This window comes from Tachysurus fulvidraco, chromosome 18, assembly GCF_022655615.1.
Source record: "Tachysurus fulvidraco isolate hzauxx_2018 chromosome 18, HZAU_PFXX_2.0, whole genome shotgun sequence".
Classification (NCBI taxonomy): domain Eukaryota; kingdom Metazoa; phylum Chordata; class Actinopteri; order Siluriformes; family Bagridae; genus Tachysurus; species Tachysurus fulvidraco.
This window is the reverse complement of record NC_062535.1, coordinates 15,407,944-15,432,686: the sequence shown is the minus strand read 5'-3', so window position 1 is coordinate 15,432,686 and position 24,743 is coordinate 15,407,944. Positions and strand designations below refer to the sequence as shown.

General features: G+C 42.0%; 2 protein-coding genes across 2 annotated transcripts; one reads left to right on the top strand and one right to left on the bottom strand.

Moving 5' to 3' along the window:
• The first annotated feature begins 33 nt into the window (after window positions 1–33).
• On the top strand, window positions 34–14,044 carry aplf (aprataxin and PNKP like factor). The gene is made up of 11 exons (XM_027179050.2): window positions 34–194; window positions 283–386; window positions 2,295–2,366; window positions 3,343–3,503; window positions 4,490–4,673; window positions 7,749–7,878; window positions 9,354–9,544; window positions 10,264–10,523; window positions 12,030–12,152; window positions 12,272–12,318; window positions 13,331–14,044. Exons 2-11 carry the CDS (start codon window positions 291–293, stop codon window positions 13,534–13,536), a joined length of 1,470 nt encoding a protein of 489 aa, XP_027034851.2. The 5' UTR covers window positions 34–194; window positions 283–290; the 3' UTR covers window positions 13,537–14,044.
• A 2,398-nt stretch (window positions 14,045–16,442) lies between these two features.
• Window positions 16,443–24,327, bottom strand: prokr1a (prokineticin receptor 1a). Its single transcript, XM_027179075.2, has 3 exons — window positions 24,211–24,327; window positions 22,318–22,865; window positions 16,443–18,208 (listed from the first exon to the last, which is right to left on the bottom strand). Exons 2-3 carry the CDS (start codon window positions 22,773–22,775, stop codon window positions 17,491–17,493), a joined length of 1,176 nt encoding a protein of 391 aa, XP_027034876.1. The 5' UTR covers window positions 22,776–22,865; window positions 24,211–24,327; the 3' UTR covers window positions 16,443–17,490.
• Between the last annotated feature and the right edge of the window lie 416 nt (window positions 24,328–24,743).

Here is a 24,743-nt window from a genome sequence, read left to right as displayed (position 1 = left end):
TTCTTATATTAAATATTCCCGCATTAATTCTTTAGCGCCTTTAAAAAAAATGCGCATGCGCACTACTTCATGCACTGCCCGGAAGTGTGCAAAAAAACGTGGAAGAATGAAGGGTTTGTTTTGCTACTGAACATTTATATGTATATTTTTGTGTTGTTGTTTTTTTTACACCTACAAAGCTTATAATCAATAAGGTACGTCACTGCGTTTGTTTATGCACAATTGGTGCAGTTACCCACGTATAAGAATAAGTATATGTTGTAGTAACTAAATGTTTGATAGGACTTAGAATGCCAGGCTTTGAGTTGGAGCAGATTGATGGAGAAAGAACCTTCATTGACGTGCCACATGGAGACACTGTGATCGGGAGAGGACCGTTTCTGGGGGTGAGAAATGATTTAGTGCTGTTTGTTACTGCAAAGGTGGAGATTTAACAGACACAGGAACAGTTTCTTACCCCAGACAATCACCCTGATTAACAACTCACCATAATTATATTCACTGCTTCATATCTATAAGTACTGCATTATCACGACTGTCAGTCATCACATCATCTGTATATATTACACACTACTGCTGCTGTATATTGTACAAAAAGCATAATATTGCACAATATTGTTATTTGCACTCCCACACTTTATGTACATTACTGATCGTTCATATTCTATATTCATATTTAATACTCATTCTGTCTATATTGTATCACATTGTCTGTATTGTCTTGTATAGTCTGTATTGTCTTGTCTTGTGTATATAGTATATATAGTGTAATTTATGTCTGTACTTTTGAGAGTCACAAACAGCTGGAACCAAATACCTTGTGTGTGTCAACACACTTGTCCAATAAACCTGATTCTGATCTTCTGTCTTCTAACTGGGAAGTTAATCAGCTCTTTAACATGGTTTCCTGAGCTGATCAGGGAACAAACAAGACTGTGCAGGGTTTGTTTCTTCATGAAAATGATCATAAAATCCCAAGTTCAATGCCTTCAATGCCCAGGATTTGACATCAAACTTTCACTTTCGGTTGCAGGAGAAAACATTTTACTCTTGTTGTATTTACAACCTTAGTCCTCTAGATGGCGCAGCACGGCGTGTCTTAGGACATAGAGACCACTTACATTTACATTTCTGCCATTTATCAGACACCTTTATTTAGTGTGGCTTACATTTTATTTCAATTTATACAACTGAGCTATTGAGGGTTAAGGGCCTTGCTCAAGGGCAGCCTGGTAGACGTGGGATTCGAACTCGTGACCTTCTGATCGGTCGTCCAACATTTAAACCAGTAGTGCCCCTTTTCCACCAAGGCAGTTTGAGTGCTTGTTCGGAAATTCTTAAGTAGCACCAAAACGTTGCTGGTCTAGACTTAAGAACTGCTTGCGTCAGGTGCTGGGGTGGGGCTACTGTGACCAACAAGACAAAAGAGAACGTCGTTTGTGGCATTTTAAAATAATTTTAAATCAGGAATCGCCCCGTTTGCATGCCGATGTAGACTCGCAAATCCATCAGCATTAACAGTAAAGCAACATCCGCCATTGTTGATGTTGTGTTTGTGTTTGTCGCTGCTGCGCTAACGTCGCAGTATAAGTGACGTCAGACTCGGCTCTGTGATGCCTTTCTAGCCCATGGAAAGGCAAACTGGTTCTTAGAAGGATCATGAGTGGAACCAACTTCGAACCAGCACTCTGAACCAGCCCCCGGTTCTTTCTGGTGGAAAAGGCAGCACAGGCTACCGCCATCTAGTGGTTCTACTCAGCAAACAAGCTTTAATATTTGTAATATTAAGAAGCAATAATAGAAACGATGAAAGGTTAACAGCATGAACTCTTCTGACTCATAGGCTTCTAATAAGATGCAGAAAGAGTCTAGTGGTCTCTAAACATCTTTTCCAACTTTACTGATTCAAACATGCAGCCTTCATGCTGATCTAGATCACACACATGTACCCCATATGGTCAAAAGTATGTGCACCTCTGACCATCACATTCATATGCGGGTCCTCCTCAGTCTATTTCCACAAAGCACACAATTGTATAAGGATGTAACTACATCCACACTGAGAAGAGAAGAGTGGAGCTGATTATAACAGCAAAGAGAGAAGGAATGAGATGTTCAACAAGCACACACGGGTGTGATGGTCAGATGTAAACAAACCTTTGGCCGTGAGCTCCACGTGTTCGAGACACTTGTTCGATTCACATCTGGATTTATAAAACATACAGAAGAAAGAGATGTTTGTAAATCGTTCGCCGTGAGAAGAACCGTCATATTTTCTGTTTGTCCCCAAACAGGTGAGCGATAAACGAGTGTCCAGGAACCATGGGATTCTGGAGAATGTGAACGGACAGCTGCGTCTCAAACCCGTATGTCCTGCAGCAGGTTTTCTTTGACCTCATATGTGCTGATGGTGACATTACATTACTGTGGAGGGTTTATTATGCTGTGCTGGAGTGTTCGCATGAGAGAAACTACAACAAACGAACAACAGGATCAAAAAGCCTTTGATGTCATTCTCTCTCTCTCTCTCTCTCTCTCTCTCTCTCTCTCTCTCAGACTGCCTTTGTGTCTCTCTCATTCTTTCTGTCTATTTTTCTTTCCTCTTTCTCTTTTTGTTCCTTTGGTCTTTCATTGTTCTATACGTCTGTTCTCTCTCTCTCTCGTTCTCTCTCTCTCTCTCTCTCTCACATTCTTTCTCTCTCTCCTTTTGTTCTTTCTCTCTTGCACTACACTGCACCTCTTTGAAATCCTGAGTCATCTGTCTCTCATCTTGCTCTCTAATTTCTGTCTATTTTTCTTTCTCTTTGTTCCTGTCTATTTCTCCCCAATTCTGCACCCCTTCATCCTGACCAACTTCTACACCCGATACAACTTTAGTCTCTCTCTCTCTCTCTCTCTCTCTCTCTCTCTCTCTCTCTCTCTCTCTCTCTCTCTCATGTTATGAAGCGTGTTCTCTTGTATTTGCTCAGAGATTATATTACAGTGTTGCCAGTGTCGCTCTAAGGAACTGTTTGTCCTGCTGATGTGATGAGCTGTGTGTGTGTGTGTGTGTGTGTGTGTGAGAGCTGTGTGTGTGTGATGTAGCATAATGTGTAAGTGTAAAGTGAAGGACTACTGTAGCTGTATAATACTACTATAATACCAGTGTATAATATAAACTCCACACTCACTAGATGGAGCTGTGTTACATGTCAGAGGAGTGAAGGAGTGAATATATATATATATATATATCACTCTTTCTCTGTCTGTCACTTTTTAAACCCTGATGAACTTTATTCTTATTTGCATATTTTCATATCTCAGCATTTAAACCCCCTCCCCCGCTCCCCGTGTCTGCTGCAGACGCACGTGAACCCCTGTTTCGTCCAGACGTCTGTGAAAGCGTCGCCGCAGCCGCTAGAGAAAGACGAGTGGCACCTGCTGAAGGACGGCGCAGTCTTCTCTCTGCTCCCAGGGAAACACATCTACAGAGTGCGCGCTGTAGCGGAGGGACAGACACCCAGGTAACACCTACAGTACAATCTGCACGCTGCAGACAAGAGCAGTTCATTGGCCACTTAATTAGGAACACGTACACGACCCCGATGCTGACCGAGACGTGGAGCGGATTCGAGTGAATCCTGCATAAAACCTTCGACTGTCTGCATAAAAAAAAAAAAAAACAACAGAATGGTTTTCAGCGAGCAGGAATCATCATCCTCACCCTCTTGAAATAGTTAATAATTCTGTTATTAAAACCAGAACACATCAGCGATGTAACTTTCAGACCGGTGTCATTTAGCCGTTCATCACGCAGCCTTTTCCAATCAAAGTCACGCCCACGTGGCACGCAGCCGAGGGGGAGAAATAAATGATGCTAATTTCTTCAGCAGCAACCGTCCGTGAGGAATCGATTCACGACGCTGTCATTTGCTTGCATTACACAGTCAAAACATTTGTGTGAGACAGGCAAGAATTAAACTCTCTGTTCTTACACAGATGTCTGGGGAAATCTTTACTTATTTGTTTACGGATGAAACCGGTAATATTCCATATCGTGCTGTTTTATATCGGGTTTGGTGTTTTGGACGATTTTTGGACCGGTTGTTCCCCCGTAATACTCGGCGTGAAGTTTACGATGTGTGTGACTTTGTTTTCTCTTACCAGAAGAAGCACTCGACGTCCTCGCTGTGTCGCACGCGAGGGATGCTTCATAGCCGATTTTAAAATAAATAAACGCGACTTGGTTTGCTTGTGTTCGAAGGCAGGGGAGAAATAAAATCAGCTTTGGTTTGTCGCCTGTCTGAACGGCACCAGCGCAGGAGAACTGGCTCAGATCCGTTTTGCCTGGCATATTCCTGCCATATTTTCCTGGCAAATCTTTACTTGATTGAATTTTCATACCGTAAAACCACCCACCCCCCACCCCTGAGTCCAAAAGCTCATCACATGATTTGTAAATGTTGCAGGAGAAGAAACTCATTACATTTTTTTTTTCTTATCGTAACAGGAACAGCCAGGGTTTCGAGGAAGAGGAGACGGAGATGGAGCCCGAGACGGAGCAGAACTCTAAATCCTCACGATCGTGTGAGGAGACGCTAGCGTACACCCCTCAGGCCAAGCACTGTCCGTCTTTCACCTACGAGGCGAGCGCGAGAGACACGCACACGGCGGACTCTGCTGCATGCGATCAGGTGGGGTTTAAACGCTGTAGTCGTGCGACACGGCGTGACACTATAAAACCCGAAACTCCACGCTTCTCTTCTCTAAAGGCTTTCCGCTAGATGTTGGAGCGTGGAGGAGGGGAGGAGAGGAGGGGATCCATGTTCATTAAGCATCTAGAGCATTAGTGAGATCAGACACCGATGGTGTGAAGACTCCAGGTCCAGTTCATCTCACAGGTGTTCAGTGCGATTGTTTGCTTCCAGCACTGAAGACAAAGATGTGATGGTCACTCGTACGCATCCGTTTTAACATATATTGTATCTAAAGTCTGTTTGATTCCTTTAAAGGTGCAGTAAGCAACATTTATCATGGTAATATCTAAAGAGCTGCAGTGAGATCCATACTACACCCGAACTTTTTAATGGCCATACTTGTTATCAGACGTCTTTGGCTCCAGATGTAGAGTCTGATTACTCGAATTAAAGGTGCAATAAGTAACACATATATTAGCATTGGCACCAAATTGATCGATCAAGCAAATCCAGAAATATCTAAATCCAGGCTGTCGGTCTCTGCGTTACCATGGCAGCAAACAATACTATGTCTTGCTGTGTCTTCATTGGAAACTCTTCCATTAACAGAGGAAAAAAAATAGATATGTATAAGGGCTGGAAGAGAGATGCAGAGGAGGTCCATTTCCTTTTAAAGGAGCAGCAAGCAACATTCTGATGTGTAGAAACACTTTACATACAACACATCATCTACCTGTTACGGTTATAACTGCTGCTAACTGTGGAATATTGTTTCTTTGAAAGAGTGTGAATTATATCTAGTTCTTGCAGGCTTGTTTTAAAGGGGCGGTAAGCAACATTATCATGTTTTGTTCTCACTGGAGAACTGTATACATTACTACTGCGGATCTGTCTTACTGTTTTGATTGCTAGATTTTTTATCTGACTAGCTGTAGTTTAAGCATGTGTGTGTGTGTGTGTGTGTGTAAGCAGTATAACAGACGTGTATGGTGGGTTTATTTCTTTTCAAAGGAGCAATAAGCAACATTCTGATGTGTAGAAACACTTTGAAACACTCAATGCCGCTTTTGAAGAAAAAACAGAATCTCATGCTGTGTATCTTGTTTGGTCAGTCAGCCATCCAATGTCCTGGTTTTATTTATTTATTTATTTATTTATTTATTTATTTTGCCATATCGCCCCCACAGCTAGTCAAAATCGCTCAGCGCTTATCAGAACATCATGTTCATCGATATCTCAGCTAGACATCCTGGGGTTTTTATAGGTCTACTGTGTGTACATAATAGTTTTACCAAACCCGGATGGAAAAGAAGGAAAAGAAAAAGAGACAGATTGTTTATCTATTATTCCCCTTTTCTATAGCGTGAACCATCATTGCAATTACGTCAGCAAACGTGGGAAGCCGCTGTAGCTCCTGCTCACCCACACAGATATAGACCTTCCATTTCTGTAAATAATTAGAGTTAAATGGGGGGGGGGGCAGACAGACAGACAGACAGACAGAGAGAGAGAGAGAGACAGAGAGAGAGAGAGAGCGAGAGAGAGAGAGACAGACAGAGAGAGAGAGAGAGAGACAGACAGAGAGAGAGAGACAGAGAGAGAGAGACAGACAGAGAGAGAGACAGACAGAGAGAGAGACAGACAGAGAGAGGGAGAGAGAGACAGACAGAGAGAGAGACACAGACAGAGAGAGAGAGATACAGACAGAGAGAGAGAGACAGACAGACAGACAGAGAGAGAGATACAGACAGAGAGAGAGATACAGACAGAGACAGACAGACAGACAGACAGAGAGAGAGAGGAAAGACAGATACAAACAGACAGACAGACAGAGAGAAAGAGAGAGAGACTGTTAGAATAGCAGAGTTTGTACATAGAAAAGATGACCACTGATAGTATTTCCCTACACTCTTCATCATAAAGCCAGTTTAATGTCAAGTTGATATTAAGGCTTATAACAAGTCATAAGAGGCTGCTTTGGTTCACATAATAATGTAAATTTTATTATGAAGGCTTATGACATCTGTCATCTGTCGTAAGAAACATTTTTATTTAGTGACATTTTACCTGTCAACGTTGGCTTATGTCACATTCACAACACCACAACTGGCACGCTGTTGAACGAATTGTGACTCAGCTCATAATGTGTCATAACAACCTTATGTCAACAGAAATCTATGCCAGTTGGTATTATTTCAACTTGGCATCAAATTTGGCAAACTGGTCTTATGACTGTTGATGCCTGTTAAAGTAAACCTTTGTAAAAGTATAAATTGGTTGCCATAATGGGGTTTATGTAGCCCTATGAGCACCATCGGTATATAAAGTAATAGTGAAGTGTTCAGGTGAAGAATGTCCTGGCGACATAAGTACGTCATTTGACTCGGTTTTTAACTGTGGACAAAATGACCATTGTATAATGTTGTCCTTGTGGTGTTGTAGGGTGTCATTAAGGTGTTATAAACAGAAAATCTAAACTTGTTTTATTGACCGGCCCAGAAACCGTAGATAACTCTTTGATCAGTGTCTCGTTAGAATGTCATTGATGGTGTCCTTCATTTTAAAATAAAACTCTTTATTTACAGTCACTTGTTACATGCTTATGAAGGTGTCATGTAGCTTTATAATCACTTGCCATTATATAAAAGTGCTACCAAACTATTAAGGCAAGCGAGTTGCTGGCAGCACAAAGACATCACATGACACCGATTATAATTTAGGCACCATCTATAATCTTGTCAATGTGGTGGTCATAAGAGCTTCATGAAATTGTTATGAACAGTTATGAACTAGAAAATGTCCTTAAGCCATTAGGGTGTGATTGATTCGCCTTGGATACTGTAGTCAAACACAATATGGTATCTTACGGATCAGAAAAAAGTCTATGGTTTTGTTACAGCCGTACGAATGTGTAACGTAGCTCTATAACCATCAGCATTCATTAAAGTGCTACCAAAATGTATAGCTAGAGAAGTGATTTCCAGAAGTTTCTTTATCTGTTTGTGTGTGTATGTGTGTGTGTGTGTGTGTGTGTGTGTGTGTGTGTGTGTGTGTGTGTGTGTGTGTGTGCAGGTTGGTGCTGATTCTCGTTCTTCTTGTATATCGGACGGTCCTGACCCTCCGACGCCTCGTAAAACCAGAGTTCTTCCTGCTTGGATGACGGCCGCTGCTCCTGCAGCCCTGAACACATCACCTGTGAAAGGTATCAGAAGGAGAACGTCGTGTTTAACTCAGCGACAGCTCGGATCCCTCAGTGGCCTTTTTTTTTGCCTCAAACGTCTGAGTAGCAAACCGACTACGCTTGAGAGAAAAATGTTGCTTGTTTGGGGGAGGGGCATGCAGGCAGGTGCGGGGGAGGGGAATCATGTAACCAGAGGCACTGACCGATTAGTTGCTTTGCCATTTCTCTTTCCCCTCACCGCTACGTAAAGCGATAGAAGATGAGCGGATGTGCAGATTATTATTCGCCGAGTCGGAGCGAATAAAGATAAGATGATGTTAACATCTTTACTCTGTCCTTTAAAACCGATCGTTAATGTCACTGTGGCCTTTTAAAAAACATTCCTTCCCTTATAAACTCAAGTTCAGTGGAAACTGTGGAGATTCTTCACTGAAACAAACCCTGATAAAAGTTCAGTCTGTCAGCTCCGGCTGTCGTAACCGTTGACGTCTCTCTATATCTTTTGGCACTTTCTTCTTCTTCGCTCTTTCTAGTGCACTCACTCATGCACTCGCTCATTCTCTCGCTCGCACACACTCTCTCTTGTGAAGACGTTGTACACCAAAATGTGTCATTTGTCTCCTCGGACCTGAAAAGACGGTGATCCCGCTTTTCCATTCAGAGGCTGACAAAAGGGTCGGACTTTTGTGTCTTTCGAAACCTGCAATTCGGTTGTGAAAGAATAGAGAGAATCTGTTTCTTATGAGGGGGTCACGGTGGCTTAGTGGTTAGCACGTTCGCCTCACACCTCCAGGGTTGGGGGTTCGATTCCCACCTCCGCCTTGTGTGTGTGTGGAGTTTGGATGTTCTCCACGTGCCTCGGGGGTTTCCTCCTGGTACTCCGGTTTCCTCCCCCGGTCCAAAGACATGCATGGTAGGTTGATTGGCATCTCTGGAAAATTGTCCGTAGTGTGTGAGTGTGTGAGTGAATGAGAGTGTGTGTGTGCCCTGTGATGGGTTGGCACTCCGTCCAGGGTGTATCCTGCCTCGATGCCCGATGACGCCTGATATAGGTACAGGCTCCCCGTGACCCGAGAAGTTCGGATAAGCGGTAGAAAATGAATGAATGAATGAATGTTAGGAGGTTTTATTGACTTTCCAACGCTGGAGAGAGAAGTAGCTCTTGTACGTAAGGTTCAGTGGTATTCCTGCACCACCAGGAACCTGGACTGTCCAAATTCACCTCAATTCATCTAAGATACATTGTGTACCTGAGATGCTTTTCTGCTCATCACGGTTCCTCGAAGTAGTCTAGCCAAGTTTCCGCATCTCCCTGAATCGCAGTCTCTGAAATACCCTGAAATACAGATGTCATGCACCTCTTACTGAATATTGTGTTCTTTTTTTTGTCTGATTACATAAACATAGTGTGTGTGTGTGTGTGTGTGTGTTTGTGTGTGTGTGTGTGTGTGTGTGAATTGCTGTAACGTGACCGTCCTTGCGTCGTCATACTTCAGCAGTGAAACGAGCTCCAGCACGCACAGCCAGAAACACTCACACGGGACCCAAACGACCCCGGGCAAGGCTACCTTCATCATCAGGAGACGAGGAAGAGGAGAAAGGGGTTGATGAGGACAAGGAGGAAAGATGTAGCAAAGCCCCCAGGAAGAGAGTGAGGAAGCTGCAAAGTGACACGGAGGAGAGCCAGGTAGGCTCCGTACCTAAAACAGTGCATTTAAATGAATAAGATTTAGTTTCTACATGGCAGAATGAAATAAATAATTTTCTTTACATATACCAGTTTGTTAGGTAAGTTGAGTTCAGAACACAGGGTCAGCCATGATGCAGCGCTGCCTGGAGCTGACAGGGTTAACGGCCTTGCTCAAGGGCACAACAGTGGCAGTTCGTGGTGCTGAGGCTTGAACCACCAACTTTCTGAACCTTCCATGCCGGATAGGACCAACATGTGTTTCTAATCACCTGCAGATCACCGGCTAGCAGTAGGGGATAAAGATAAAGCAAAAAAAAAATCTCAATCCTTTTTCTTAGAACTTAGAAATAAATGATAAGATTTTTGGTTTTAGATAAAAATATAAATTATAATGATGCATCAGTGAACCGGTGGGTTTTAGACCATCAGATGATCGGTGGGTTTTAGATCATTTTCATTCGATCTTTTGGGATGTTGATCGGAGAATCGGGGTTCAAGCCCCAGCACAGCCAAGCTGCCACTATTGGGCCCTTGAGCAAGGCCCTTAACCCTGCCTGCTCCAGGGCTGCTGTATCATAGCTGCCCCTGCACACCGACCCCAACCTCCTCAGAAAAGAATTCCACTGTGCTGTAATGTATATGTGGTGATAATAAAGGCTTCTACGCCCCGTTCTGTTCTATTTTAAGAGTAAAATATCAAATCACTTCATCAACAGGACCAGGCTGAGGCGACGCTGTCAAAGTCCAGCCCAGAGATCTCACAAGAGGACGAAGACACGAACGCAGACAAAGCAGCGCAGAAAACAGACGAACAGGAAAAGGATGAAGAAAGCAAGAAAACTGACGGCGGTCAGACGTCTAAAGCCGGAGGCTCAACCTCGAGGCCAGAAAGCTCCAGGAACTCGCAGACAAACGTGCAGCAGAAGGTTAAAGTTCAGCACAGGACGCCATGTCCCTACGGCACCTCCTGTTACAGGTACGGATCCAAACCTAATGATTACTTTTTCAAAAAATGACAAATACAGAAATATTCTGCATCCAGTCCTCAAGCTGAGAGATGATCATTCAGGTTAAACTCCACGCTTTGTTTGATTTCCTCCTGCTTTCAGACCGTTTGGTGCTTTTATTTTCTGTCTTTTACTTAAAATCGGAGAAATCACATCATAGACTTTTACCGTGGATAAAGTTTACCGTTGCTTTTGTTTATATCAAAAGGACATTGTGCATGTTGCCCTCGTTTATGTCTTTGATTTTCTTTTTTTTTTTTTGTTTCTTTTTACGGCTGACTGCTAACAGGCCGAGAGCACTCCTTAGTCAGGTCTGTGGTGAATCCCACATGGCTTGGGACATCTTTTATCCATTAAGTTCCTCTTCAGATCTTCAGGCTGGAAAGAACACATGACGTATCACTTTACCATTATGAATCTTCCCTAAGTTCTTCACTCAAATTCTTTCACTCCTTCACTGTACAGTGCCGGGCCCAATGTCCCTGAGCATCTCAACTGGGTGTTGTGTGTGTGTGTGTGTGTGTGTGAGAGAGAGAGAGAGAGAGAGAGAGAGAGAGAGAGAAGGAGGAGGGCTGGTGAGAGATGGGGAGAGAGAGGGGGGGAGAAGGAGGAGGGCTGGTGAGAGATGGAGGGAGAGAGAGAGAGAAGGAGGAGGGCTGGTGAGAGATGGAGAGAGAAAGAGAGAGAAGAAATGATGAGGGGTGGTGAGAGATGGAGAGAGAGAGAAGAGAGAGAGAGGAGGTGGGAGGAGAAGAGATGGAGGGAGAGAGAGAGAGAGAGAGAGAGAGAGGAAGTAGGAGGAGGGGAGAGAGGAGACGGCTGAGGAGAGAGAGAAGAGAGATGGAGAAGAGGAGGAGAGGGGTGGTGAGAGATGGAGAGAGAGAGAGAAGGAACGAGGCAGGGTGGTGAGAGATGGAGAGAGAGAGAGAGAGAGAGAGAGAGAGAGAAGGAATGAGGAGGGGTGGTGAGAGATGGAGAGAGAGAGAGAGCGAGAAGGAAGGAGGAGGGGTGGTGAGAGATGGAGAGAGAGAGAGAAGGAACGAGGCGGGGTGGTGAGAGATGGAGAGAGAGAGAGAGAAGGAATGAGGCTGGGTGGTGAGAGATGGAGAGAGAGAGAGAGAGAGAGAAGGAATGAGGCTGGGTGGTGAGAGATGGAGAGAGAGAGAGAGAGAGAGAGAGAGAGGAAAGGAGATGGTTAAAGGGAGAGAGGGTGATGGTGGAGAGAACAATCTGATGCTCTCTCGACCATTTAAAGGCTCCTCTAAAAGCTCTGTTGATGTTTGACACACAATCATTTCCACTGTAATTCTGCTGTGTAGCGCCACAGAAGCCCGAGTCTCCCTTAGTCAGTATGTACCGCTTCAGTATCCCTGTGTTTCCCGGTTGCTTAGCAACAGTATCAGGACTTGAAGCTCGCCATGTCAAAGAATGCACAACCTCACACGAAACGCCGTGTGTTTACGTTCCTTCTCCAGGAAAAACCCCATCCATTTTCAGGAGTGCAGTCACCCCGGAGACGACGACTACGACGAAGAGCAGAGCGCAGACGAGGAAGCCGACGACCGTCCGGAGTGTCCGTACGGCACAGACTGCTACAGGTGTCTGACCAGTTACCAAACCACCACACAAACTGGTTCTTTTACACGTTGTTCCAGATGTAACCTTACATGCTCGTGTTGGGATCTATTTATTTATTTATTTATTTATTCCCTGCCAGGCAGAATCCTCTCCACAAAAAAGAGTACAAACACACGAAACCTCCAGGTTTGTATTTTCCCCTTAAAAGTCTCAAACTAATCCGTGTTGAATTATGTCCTGATTGCTAAATTTTAAACAATCTCATTTAATACGAATTTGATATGCGGCCAGCTCGGACCCGGGCGCGTTCTGGGACGCCTGCCAAGCTGCGCTGCCAAGTACGACAAAACTTAACTGACTCGATCAGAGGAGAGGGGCAGATGAAAGGGGAACTAAAGCCCCACTGATTCAGCCGTTCATATCTTCCACTGACTCTCTCGCTGGCTGTCCACTCGAGACACGCTGATATAAAAGGATAAAAGGATACGTAGCTTTCATTGATTTGGCAGCTCTTATATGCCACTCAGGACGGGGCAGGGAGAGGGGAGGGGAGGCAGGGGGTCGGTAATTACTCGCATCTCTTATTCACACCCACCTAGTTTGCTCTCTTCCCTTTGAAATGCACATGACCCCACCTGGGCCAAACGTACTCAGATGCTCTCCAGAGAACAATTCACTCCAAGCCGAGACCCAGACTGCAGTCACTGCTGTTTTTGTGTTCACTTCAAGACTTTGTGTCAAAACCCCATCAATCACTTGCAAGGTTAATTGATTAAAGGGGCGGTTTGTATTTTGTTTTGTTGTTGAAATGACAACACTGGTCACTGGCGGCCTCGAACCGCCGACCCTGAACAGGGAGAAGCCGAAGGACAACGGCAACGAAAACACTTGTCAAGTCCTCGGGTGCGTCCCAATCCGCTCGCTAGCTGGTGAATCACTACATGTGTGTGTACATTTGTGTGTACACGAGTGTGTACATTTGTATGTACTGTACATGAGCTTATACACGAGTGTGTACATTTGTATGTACTGTGCATGAGCTTATACACGAGTGTGTACATTTGTATGTACTGTGCATGAGCTTATACACGAGTGTGCACATTTGTATGTACTGTGCATGAGCTTATACACGAGTGTGTACATTTGTGTGTACATGAGCGTATATACGTGAGTTAATTAATATTCTATCGCTCTACAGCAAGGAGGACCACACGGATGACCGCTCCGGTAAACGATGAAGACGAAGATGAAGACCAATACGACAACAGCTTCATTAACGACGACAGCGAGGAAGAGGACGTGGTCGAGGATCCGGACTACACTCCCGAGTCGGAGGACAGCGAGAAAGAAGACATTAAACAACTGCAGAAGGAAGCCAAAGCTTTTCTCCAGAAGAGAAAATAACCAGAGATCTTCTGCTCAGTTTGTTTTTCAGGCTGATCGAATCAAAGGAGTCTGAAGATGATGATTGTCCGAGTTAAGGTGGATGTGTGGGGTCTGAGATCTGCAGGAAGGAATGTGAATCGTGTAATTGTGTAACGTCAGGATCACAACACCTGAATGTATTTTCCAAAGCACTTCCAAATTTCTAGCACTACGTTTTCCAGAGGTCTCGCAGGATGGACGTTTGGGTGTCGGGTCAGTCGACGTCTGGACTCTGGAACGACTCGAACTCAGGGATAAATCGCATCTCTGTTGATTTGTAGAATTTTTTTTTACAATTTGTTTACACCAGTTGTCGCTCAAATTCGGAGGGGTTTGTGGCTGTAAAGTTTCTAATATCAGAACAAGAATGTAGTTGTGTAACACTTTCATGTAGAGTTTTTCAGGCAGTACATTGTAGAGAGGTTTATTTTTGTTGTTAAACAAATGTTCTTACTTTGTTCTCTTTTATTAAACTTTTATTCAAGAACGTTGGTGTACGTCTGCTATTTGAGGGAATTTACCATTTAATGTGGTGTAAATGAAAAACTTTATTTTGCTAGATTTAAACAGGGGGGGGGGGGGGCACGGTGGTTTAGTGGTTAGCACGTTTGCCTCACGCCTCCAGGGTCGGGGTTCGATTCCCGCCTCCACCTTGTGTGTGTGGAGTTTACATGTTCTCCCCGTGCCTCGGGGGTTTCCTCCGGGTACTCCGGTTTCCTCCCCCGGTCCAAAGACATGCATGGTAGGTTGATTGGCATCTCTGGAAAATTGTCCGTAGTGTGTGTGTGTGTGTGTGTGTGTGTGTGTGTGTGTGTGTGAGTGAATAAGAGTGTGTGTGTGCCCTGTGATGGGTTGGCACTCCGTCCAGGGTGTATCCTGCCTAGATGCCCGATGACCCCTGAGATAGGCACAGGCTCCCCGTGACTCGAGAAGTTCGGATAAGCGGTAGGAAATGAGTGAGAGAGATTGTTTCTCTAAAATAATTTGAATCCAATGACCACATTGATCCAACTAGCCCAATTTAGCATGAGTAAGAAAGAGCAAATAGTCAGTCTGGAAGATGCAGGAAATATTGGGCTTCTTGTAGATGACTGTAGTGTTGGATGCAGGACAGAGGGACAAGCATGAACGAATGAACGATTGAAACGATGAACGAATAAATTCATACAAAGAAAAATGAACGAATAAACGATGGGTGTTCAGGAGTGAAATAATTCACTCTGAAGAGGCTTCACACACACAGCATCCCTGAGTTAGTCAGAAAATCTCAAACACAGCACACGTGTTCTTAAAAACTGTAGAATCATTAACGATTCAATTAAAAAATATTTTTACTTGGTACAGGTCCTAACAAGTCCTAACAAGACATATTAGCGTACAGTATTGACAGCTTGCTAATGTTTAATGCTACTATTGCAATTTTAATTGTTTCGAATGTAAAAATCGTACAACGAAAGCTGACCACAGAAACCGTTTTGCTTTGCGTTTGGCTAAGAAAGAATAAATCGCATTTGTGCCCACAACTGCACTGGAAACACACATCTAGCATAAGGTTGGGTACGGTAAGTAGTTTCCAGTGATTCCGCCAAAATACTAAATACTGAGCTTAACATTTGACTTGTTAAGCCTATCTTAAACAATCCTCACTTCTGGCCCATGCTGTCTAGCTTACTGACGAATCCTGCTTTAAATAATATTGCTTTGCCTTTAGAAGAGCTGTGTTTCTTCATATTTGGAAAGAAATGCTTCATTTTATGGATCGAAATCTGCTCGTAAAAAGGAAGAAATCGTAAAAACGCACGAGAGTTCATGCCAAATACGTAGACGGTAAAGTAGGTGAAAGTAGGGGGCAAGTCGTGGCCTAATGGTAAGAGAATCTGACTCCTAATCCTAAGGTTGTGGGTTCGAGTCTCGGGCCAGGCACGACTGAGGTGCCCTTGAGCAAGTTCACTGCTGTGTGTGTGCGCACTTTGGATGGGTTAAACGCAGAGAACGAATTCTGAGTATGGGTCACCGTACTTATCCGTCACTTTTACTTTCACTTTATAATAAAGTACTATAAATTCCCAGTCTAAACTGCAGTACAATATTTCTAAAAAAAAAAAAAGTGCTGAAATGAATGTTCTTTATGTTAATTAATTTTTGTGCTTATTTCATTTTCTTTCCACATTTCTCTTTCTCTGTCAAAAGGAATGTTCTCCCCACTCTGGTCATGCTGACCTGTGATAAGTCTCTCACTCACTCACTCACTCATTCCCTACTGCTTATCCGAACGTCTCGGGTCACGGGGAGCCTGTGCCTATCTCAGGCGTCATCGGGCATCGAGGCAGGATACACCCTGGACGGAGTGCCAACCCATCACAGGGCACACACACACACTACGGACAATTTTCCAGAGATGCCAATCAACCTACCATGCATGTCTTTGGACCGGGGGAGGAAACCGGAGTACCCAGAGGAAACCCCCGAGGCACGGGGAGAACATGCAAACTACACACACACACAAGATGGAGGCGGGAATCGAGCCCCCAACCCTGGAGGTGTGAGGCGAACGTGCTAACCACTAAGCCACCATGCATACCCCTATCTATGTTGAAAAAAGCTACCCCCCCCCCCCGCCTTATCTCATACACCACATCTTACTGTATTCCATTGCATATATATTCTGTTCTGTAGCTCAGTTCTTTCAGCAGCTGTTTGGAATAAACCAGATTTGATTTCACTTGTGTGGTTTGTTCTCTCAGTGCTCCGGAGCTCCTATTGTTTTGCAGAGATAAAGGGACGCGGACGAGTGCGAGGAGGAATCTTTCTTACAAAAGGAAAGATATTATTGTGTATTTGTTTATTTCAGGAAACGTACTTTATACATTCGAGTATTATCCGTTTTTTTATACACATGAATGAATTGTTCTCTAACATTGGTCATTGGCGCTTCATTAAATATTTTAATACAAATATTCCTGTATATGAAAAATAAACATTAACCTTCCTGAAGCAATGGATTTTCCCCCCTCAAATATCCACCAAAATACAATCGAATAATCATATAATAGTAATAATAAAAAAGATACGTGAGATCTTCGGTTTTCGTTATTTGTCGAGAGGTACTAGAAGGTACAAGAAGAGCTACAAGACTATGAGAAAAGAAGGAACAGAGAAACCAACTAATAGTTAACAATAATATAAATCCTGCTTCGCTAATGATTAACATTCACAGTCAGTTTTTAAAAAAAAAGGGATTTGGAGGCAGAATTAGTGGAACAGTGAGTAAAACGTGCTCGTCACTTTTTCTCCATTAGCCTCGCTTTAGAAAAATGCACTGTGACGTTTAGTTGGACGTGCAGGCGATAAAGCAAAACCATATGACTGATAGAATTGAATAGAGTTAAAGTGTAGTAGAAAAAAAACATCATTGATTTCTGAGGTATGTCTGAGGTTGCCTTTGTGCAGTAAAGTGAATGTGATCTCCTCCAAGCAGATGATGGCTTCCACACTTCCAAGACTTGTGATGCACAATTTCATCCCAAATATTGTCCTCTACGTATATTAACCTGCATCAGTGTTCTGTATTGGCTGAAGTTTATTTCTTTTTCTTTCTTTTTTTGGTGGTCCTTTTCCACTGGATAGAGATGAGGAGAACTTTGTTGGTATAGACGTATCAGATAAAAGGATTCTTTGGCTTTTCCCTTTGGAAAAAAATAGACATGTAAAGTTGTATTAGTAAAGTTCCAGTCTTTTAAGATACTAAGAAGTCTTGCAATCCACCGTTCCTCTGTCAAACCTACAACAAGGTCTTCCTAACTATTCAAGAAACCTTTGAGGAAGTATTTTTTTTTCTTTCTGAAGTGTAGATCTTATACGGTTACACTAAGAGCTCTGTCTTCATCTTCCTCGTCATCCTACTCCTGCTCCTCTTCCAGATCTTTAATCTCTTCATCTTATCCGTGTACATTCCACCTCCTCCGTCACTTTGAGTGAAGAAGTCCTCATATCGCCCTCGACCGCCATCTTCACACCAGTGATTGTGGCGTTCCTCGACACAACGTGCCACCGGGGACACGTGGCCTTCTTGAGACACTTAGCAGCGTTGTTCCTCACACTCACGAAGCACAGCGTGTTGATAACCCCGTTGCTCATGGCGATGCTTTCGATGATGTAAAACGCGACCAGTGAATTGCGCTCGCGCGTAATCACTGATGGGTAGAAATCCCTCAGAAGTGCAAAGCCGTAATACGGCGCCCAGCAAAGCACGTAAGCCACAAGGACAGCGATCAGAGCGACGACAGTACGTCGCCTCCGATGCAAACGCCGCTCCAGTTGCTCCGTTGGAAACCCTGGAACGTTCTTGAACCAGAGTTCACGTGAGATCCGAGCATAGCACGACGCCATGACTGCCACAGGTCCTACAAACTCCACCACCAGAATGAAGACAAAGTAAGAGCGGTAGAGAAGCTGCTGGTCTGCTGACCAGATCTGAGCACAGAAGATCTTGCTGCCACGTGCGACAGCACCTTGAGGGTACTCGTGCTCTGTGGCGAAGTAAGCCGAGGGCACGGAAATGAGAATAGGCAAGATCCAGACTCCAAATATGAGCCAGTAGGCAGTCTGGTACTTCATTCTGGGCTTGAGAGGATGCACGATGGCCATGTATCTACGAAACACACACACACACACACACACACACACACACACACACACACACACACACACACACACACACACACACACACACAGAGAGAAGCTGAATATTTCTTTTTAAGATGACATGGCATCTCTTTTATTACAGCAGATGGACCGTCCCATCTGAAAAGGCTTTTATCAAAAAAAGGCATTAATATTCAATTGAGACAAGACACAATAAAAATATTAAACACAAAGCTGCACTTCTGCTGTTTATTATAAACAGGGAGCATCAGATAACCATTAGTGAGATTATTTACAATTTACCATTGTTTAAATCCACCTGATTTCTGTTTATAGTAACAGCAATATATTATATTAATAGACATATATTTTGTTTATAGCACATACCATTCTGTGAATTTCAGTTTATACTAATAGCCATCTGTATATAATATTCATAATACATATATTTTTATCTGTATATTATATTAATAGTACATACACATCTGTAAATTACTGTTTATAGTAATAGCCATATACTTTGTTACATCCTTTGGTAAATTTCAGTTATAGTTATAACCATCTGTATATTATGTTCATAGTACACACACATCTGTAAATTACGTCTATATTACCACTTTATTTAACTTATTTAACTCTTATAAACACTCTATATCCTGCACTTGCTGCTATTGCACTCTGGTTAGACCTAAACTGCATGTCGTTGCCTTGTACTTGTACATGTGTAATGACAATAAAGTTGTCTAATCTAATCTAATCTAATCTAATCTAATCTATAGTAAGCACCACTGTGACCATGACATCGTGTGTGCAGTAATGGTACGAGCTTATATGAAGACAATAAGACATCCTGACGTTTAAGATTCTTTAAAAAGACGGCAAAGAACCATTGAAGAACAAAACCATTTATCAGTAACAGTTTGTACAGAGACGTTCCACATAAACAAAGCAACTAGTAGAGAAGCATTTATTTAGCATGAGACAGAGAGAGAGAGAGACAGAGAGAGAGACAGAGAGAGTGAGAGAGACAGAGAGAGTGAAAGAGAGAGTGAGAGAGAGTGAAAGAGAGAGAGAGTTATCAGTTCTAGCTTTATAAAGGAATTCTCTTCTATAACCTTCTATAACCCTCTACACTTGTACTGTAAGTTTCTGTAAGTGGAACATGGTTAAGGGCCTTGCCCAGGGGCCCAACTGCAGACAGTTAAAGCTTTTACACAAAACAGTTTGAGTTTCTTGCATTGGTTTTGTCCATATTGTTCAAGAGAAAGACTTGAACAAAACTTAACTTGTTTTGTCCACAGAAACAAATCCAGTCAGTGCAGTAGATAAAGTGGACTATGAGGTAAAATATCAGCAGTCATTAACCAATAAATTGGATGAGAAGTTCAGCGTGCAGACGAGCACACTTACAAACACTCACAAAGCCATAACAAATTTGATTCTGGGCTTTAGTGATGAATGAAGTTGGAACTTGTTTGACATTTAGGAACATTACTCAGTCCCTCCATTCAGATGCAGTCAATATGTCAGCGGTGATTAATTAACATTTCACCCAAAGTACAATGCGCTGTACTTTGCTCTTTTGGACACGCTGTACCTTGTACTCGATACAGCCAAAAATGTCAGTATTCATCTCCTGCTCAACTGTTTAGCCTTTGAAGAATTCTAAAAGATGAGAATTATAAAAAGAGAAAAAAATTACATAAAATCTCCTTTTCAGAAAATGTGCTTTACTTTTATACAATGCCTTAAATGTGACCCCACTTGGCTGTACCGTCGTTCCTCAGATCCATTCAGCATGGAACAGACAGAGTTCATCTTCTATTTAATTTAGTTTTTAAGATGCATTAGCACGTCATGAGACACATACGTTTTCCCCCAGCGATCTGAAATTACCCACAGAATTTGGAATAACCACGTAGGGAAGAAAATTCCTGCTTTGAGTTGACATCTTGCTATAATGCTACAATATTTGATAATAAGAGTTATCTGGGAGAATGTAAACGCTTTTAACGGAGGCTTCTCCAAACAGGATCTTTATCCGTACCAGGCGTCGAATCTGAGGCAGACGTGGAAACTAATAAAAAAAAAATAAGCAAGGATGTAGAATAAATAAATAAATATAACACAAAATAGACTGAAAAACAAACAAACAAAAAGAAAACAAGGAAGAAAGCCATTTCTACATTCCCTCTTTCTTAACTAGAACGTCATCTTTTTAAGAAACATCTCAAACGCTAAACCTTGGAATTCCATTGTGTCTGTGACGTCATTTATTAGTTTGTCGTACGGTCTTTTTTTTTTTGGTGTCTGGCTTGAATGATTTTTTTTCTGCATTAAAAATCTTTCCTGATTCTTGTCTGGAGTATTAAGGATCAAGGATTAAGGTCAACATCAACAAGTGAGAGCAATGATGAATCAGAAACACGGGACATGTTTGAAAGACTTGCATGAAAAACATCCTGTTCTCAATTCCGTTTCTAAAATCCGAGCGAGTTTCCAAGGGCTTTCCTGAACTACAGAACAGAAAGTTAAACAAATGACCTAAACGAGGGGGTTTTACACCAACACCTCAGTATAGACTCATTTTATTAACAGACTGTTTGAATATTACACTCAATGATTAAACCAAAAAAAATTATAGATAGATAGATAGATAGATAGATAGATAGATAGAGAGAGAGAGAGAGAGAGAGAGAGAGAGAGAGAGAGAGAGAGAGAAAAACACTATATATAAAACCACTATGTGTGTGTGTGTGTGTGTGTGTGTGTGTGTGTGTGTGTGTATAAAGAGAGAGAGAGAGAGAGAGAGAGAGAGAGAGAGAGAGAGAGAGAGAGAGAGAGAGAAGAGAGAGAGACTATATATATACTTTTTTTTTTCCTCCTTCATGGTTTATGAATTTGCTCCTGTTTGGTTGTGATCATGTTCAGCATTGGATGTCTTTATGTCCGACTCCACAGTGGTGCTTAATATGAACAGAAGAAAAAACACACTGAAAGAAGGAAGATCATTTATTTGTTTATACGGATTTAAAACGTCCTGTAAATCCGTTTCCTGACTGTAATCTGTTGATGTAATAAGTTACACTAGCAGGCAAAATCTTTGAACACACAACATTGAATATATTTTATATAATTATATATATATTTTTTTAATATTCATTTTCTTTCTTAGGGCATTTGTTTTCTAAGACACGTGTAAGTACTGAGATCAACGTCCATGTATATACTTGATTTCTGAATTTAACCTAAAAATGAGCTTTTACTTACGATTTAAGTTTTAATTTAGAAACGAAGGGAAGCAGTGTGGATCTCTGTGTGGATCTCTGTGAGGATCTCTGTGGGGATCTGAGTGTGGATCTCTTTGTGGATCTCTGTGGGGATCTCTGTGGGGATCTGTGTGTGGATCTGTGTGTGGATCTCTGTGTGGATCTGTGTGGATCTCTGTGTGGATCTCTGTGGGGATCTCTGTGGGGATCTGTGTGTGGATTACTGTGTGGATCTCTGTGTGGATCTCAGTGTGGATCTCTGTGGGATCTCAGTGTGGATCTCAGTGTGGATCTCTGTGTGGGATCTCAGTGTGGATCTCAGTGTGGATCTCTGTGTGGGATCTCAGTGTGAATCTCAGTGTGGATCTCTGTGGGATCTCAGTGTGGATCTCTGTGTGGGATCTCAGTGTGAATCTCTGTGTGGATCTCTGTGTGCATCTCGGTGTGCATCTCGGTGTGGATCTCTGTATGGATCTCTGTGTGGATCTCTGTGTGGATCTCTGAATATTTAGGTTTTTAAGTTTATTTATTTGAGATGGAGAAAAAAGGCTCCTGGGTGAGTAATATATGAGTAAATGCTTTATTAGAAATACTGTAAATTCTATATTTAATATAATTTGTTTCGTTTGTTTAACACTTTTCCTGGTCACAGATTATGATTGTAACCCGTGGGTATCGAAGTCAGGTCACAATGTTTGCTTTTATTTGCCCAGTTCTAAATATCAATCATTATCAGGGGCCACAGCGTGGGTTAAAACACAGGCAGACGAGGTTAAATTAGGAGAATACATGAAATCAGCTCTGAGGGAAGGGAATATTGTATAAAACAGTAAAACTGAACACTCACCTGTCCACAGCGATGGCCAGCAGGGCGTTGGTGGACACATAGAGAGACACCGTCCTCAGGTAGTTGATTGAAATGCACAGGAAAATCCCATGGTCCCAGGAGAGCTGCTTAACCACATAGTAATCCACCAGGAACGGGCAGCACACGACCGCCACCAGGAAGTCCGACACGGCCAAGTTTGCGATGAGCAGGTTGGTGATGTTGCGCAGCTTTTTGTAACGCACTAACGTGACTATAAAGAGACAGTTCCCGATGCCACAGACGAGCATGATGCAGACCAGAACCATGGCGATGATGATGGTAGAGACGAAAAAGACTCTTCCCTGAGTCGTGTCCGGAATCTGGTCTACGGGAATGTCATAATCCAGCGTAATGTCATAGCTGGCCATGAGAGGGTCGTGAGGATTGTGACCCTGACTCCATGTTACTGCCAGTAAAGTGGAGTTACTTTCGCCCATCGTTCTCCTTTAATCTGCTTAGATGATCGAGGGACATTAGCTGCTTTGCTCCCAACCCTAGAAATTCTTTGTTCTCTACTGCATAACTGCCTGAAAAACACAGAAGAAAGAAAATAATTTCCCAATGAAGTCTGTACGGTTCTCTACACACTACACACTCCTATGTATTACACACGCCTATTAGATTTATAATCTGAGCTTGGAACCAGATTTGTTTGTGCACCATCATAAACGCTTACTTCAGCGTTCTGGGCTTAGTCCCTGACTCAGGTCATGTTTATTAACCATGTTTATTTTGTGCCAGTCTATCAGAAACGGTTAGCATTGAATATGTCATTATTATACAAATTACGGGTGAGTTTTTAATGTTACACTGAATTTATTTGTTCATTCCTAACAGTTGAGCTGGGTCGTGATGTCAGATTTTATATTTTTAATCCTTTTTAATATTTAACTAGGGGTCAAAACACTTCCAAGTTTTTTTTTTTGTATGTTTCTTTTTAAACAATATTTCTGGTATTCATATTAAATCACAGTTTAATAGCGTTCAGTCACTACGGTATTATTATTATTATTATTATTATTATTATTGTTGTTGTTGTTGTTGTTGTTGTTGTTGTTGTTGTTATTAATTGTTATTAATTGAATTTTATGATCTATGGGAAGAAATTGACAAAGATGATAACATTTCTAACAATCTTTAGATGGTGTGAAGTTTTTGTAATTTAAACTCTCAAAGAATGAAACTTTTATTTTCTAATAAAGTTTTTTCAGACATAATTAATGCTTATGTTCTGTAACATACTCTTTACACCCCAAAGAAAATAAAACGAATCCCAGCATCATATTTCATTGTATTGATTGTTTATCAGTTAAGCAGAAGCAGCTGTCTGTATGCAAATATATGCAAATCATTTGCATGATGAATATTCATCGTTGAGACTGAAATGATTAATAATTATTTAATTATTCAGGTTGTAGGAGATAAAATCTTGGCATTAAGTAACCGATTGGAATGTTATATTAATACACTGATATGTCGTTTTTATTTTTATTTTCGTTCTTATTTTAAATCAGATATTAAGAAAAGACCCTTAAACACATCGCGGTATTTACCGTGTTTAAATAAATCCATTCGCACCAAAAAGAAAGAAAACAAAACATTTCAGTTTTGTGATGAAAAACAAAACAAACAAAAAAAAACAACAAAAGAAATTCAAGATATAAACTTCTCCAACATCTGTAATTGCAGCTGTTTAGAATGATTTCGTTTGTTCTTGTTCTCGACCTTGTTACAAAATAACAAGCAAATAAAAAAACGAGTTATTCGATAACATCGCGGATCGGATTAAACATTAAACAAACATTAAACATGTCATTTTTGTTGTTGTTGTTGATTTTTTTTTTTTTTTAGAAATAAAGGTTTAGATCTTACCGCTGCCGGGATCCTGCTCTTGTCTCTCCTGGTAAAGCTGCAGCACTTCATCTAAAGTACAGCTGCGTTTCCGTCTGAGTGATGAGGAAGAGCCCCTACTGACGATCTACACACACACACGCACACGCACACGCACACGCACACTCACACGCACACTCACACGCACACGCACACACACACACACACACACACACACACACACACACACACACACACACACACACACACACACACATCTAATCCGTGATTTATATCTATATACTACAGACGAACACATAGATGCGTGGATGAGACTTATTCATGATGATAGATAGATAGATAGATAGATAGATAGATAGATAGATAGATAGATAGATAGATAGATAGATAGATAGATAGATAGATAGATAGATAGATAGTATATGGATGGACGGATGAACTGATAAGACTAAATCATGAGTGGTGGATGAATGGATCTATGGATGGATGGATGGACAATACTATATGATGTATGTGTGGATAGAGAGAGGAATAGATAAAGCTATGGATGGATG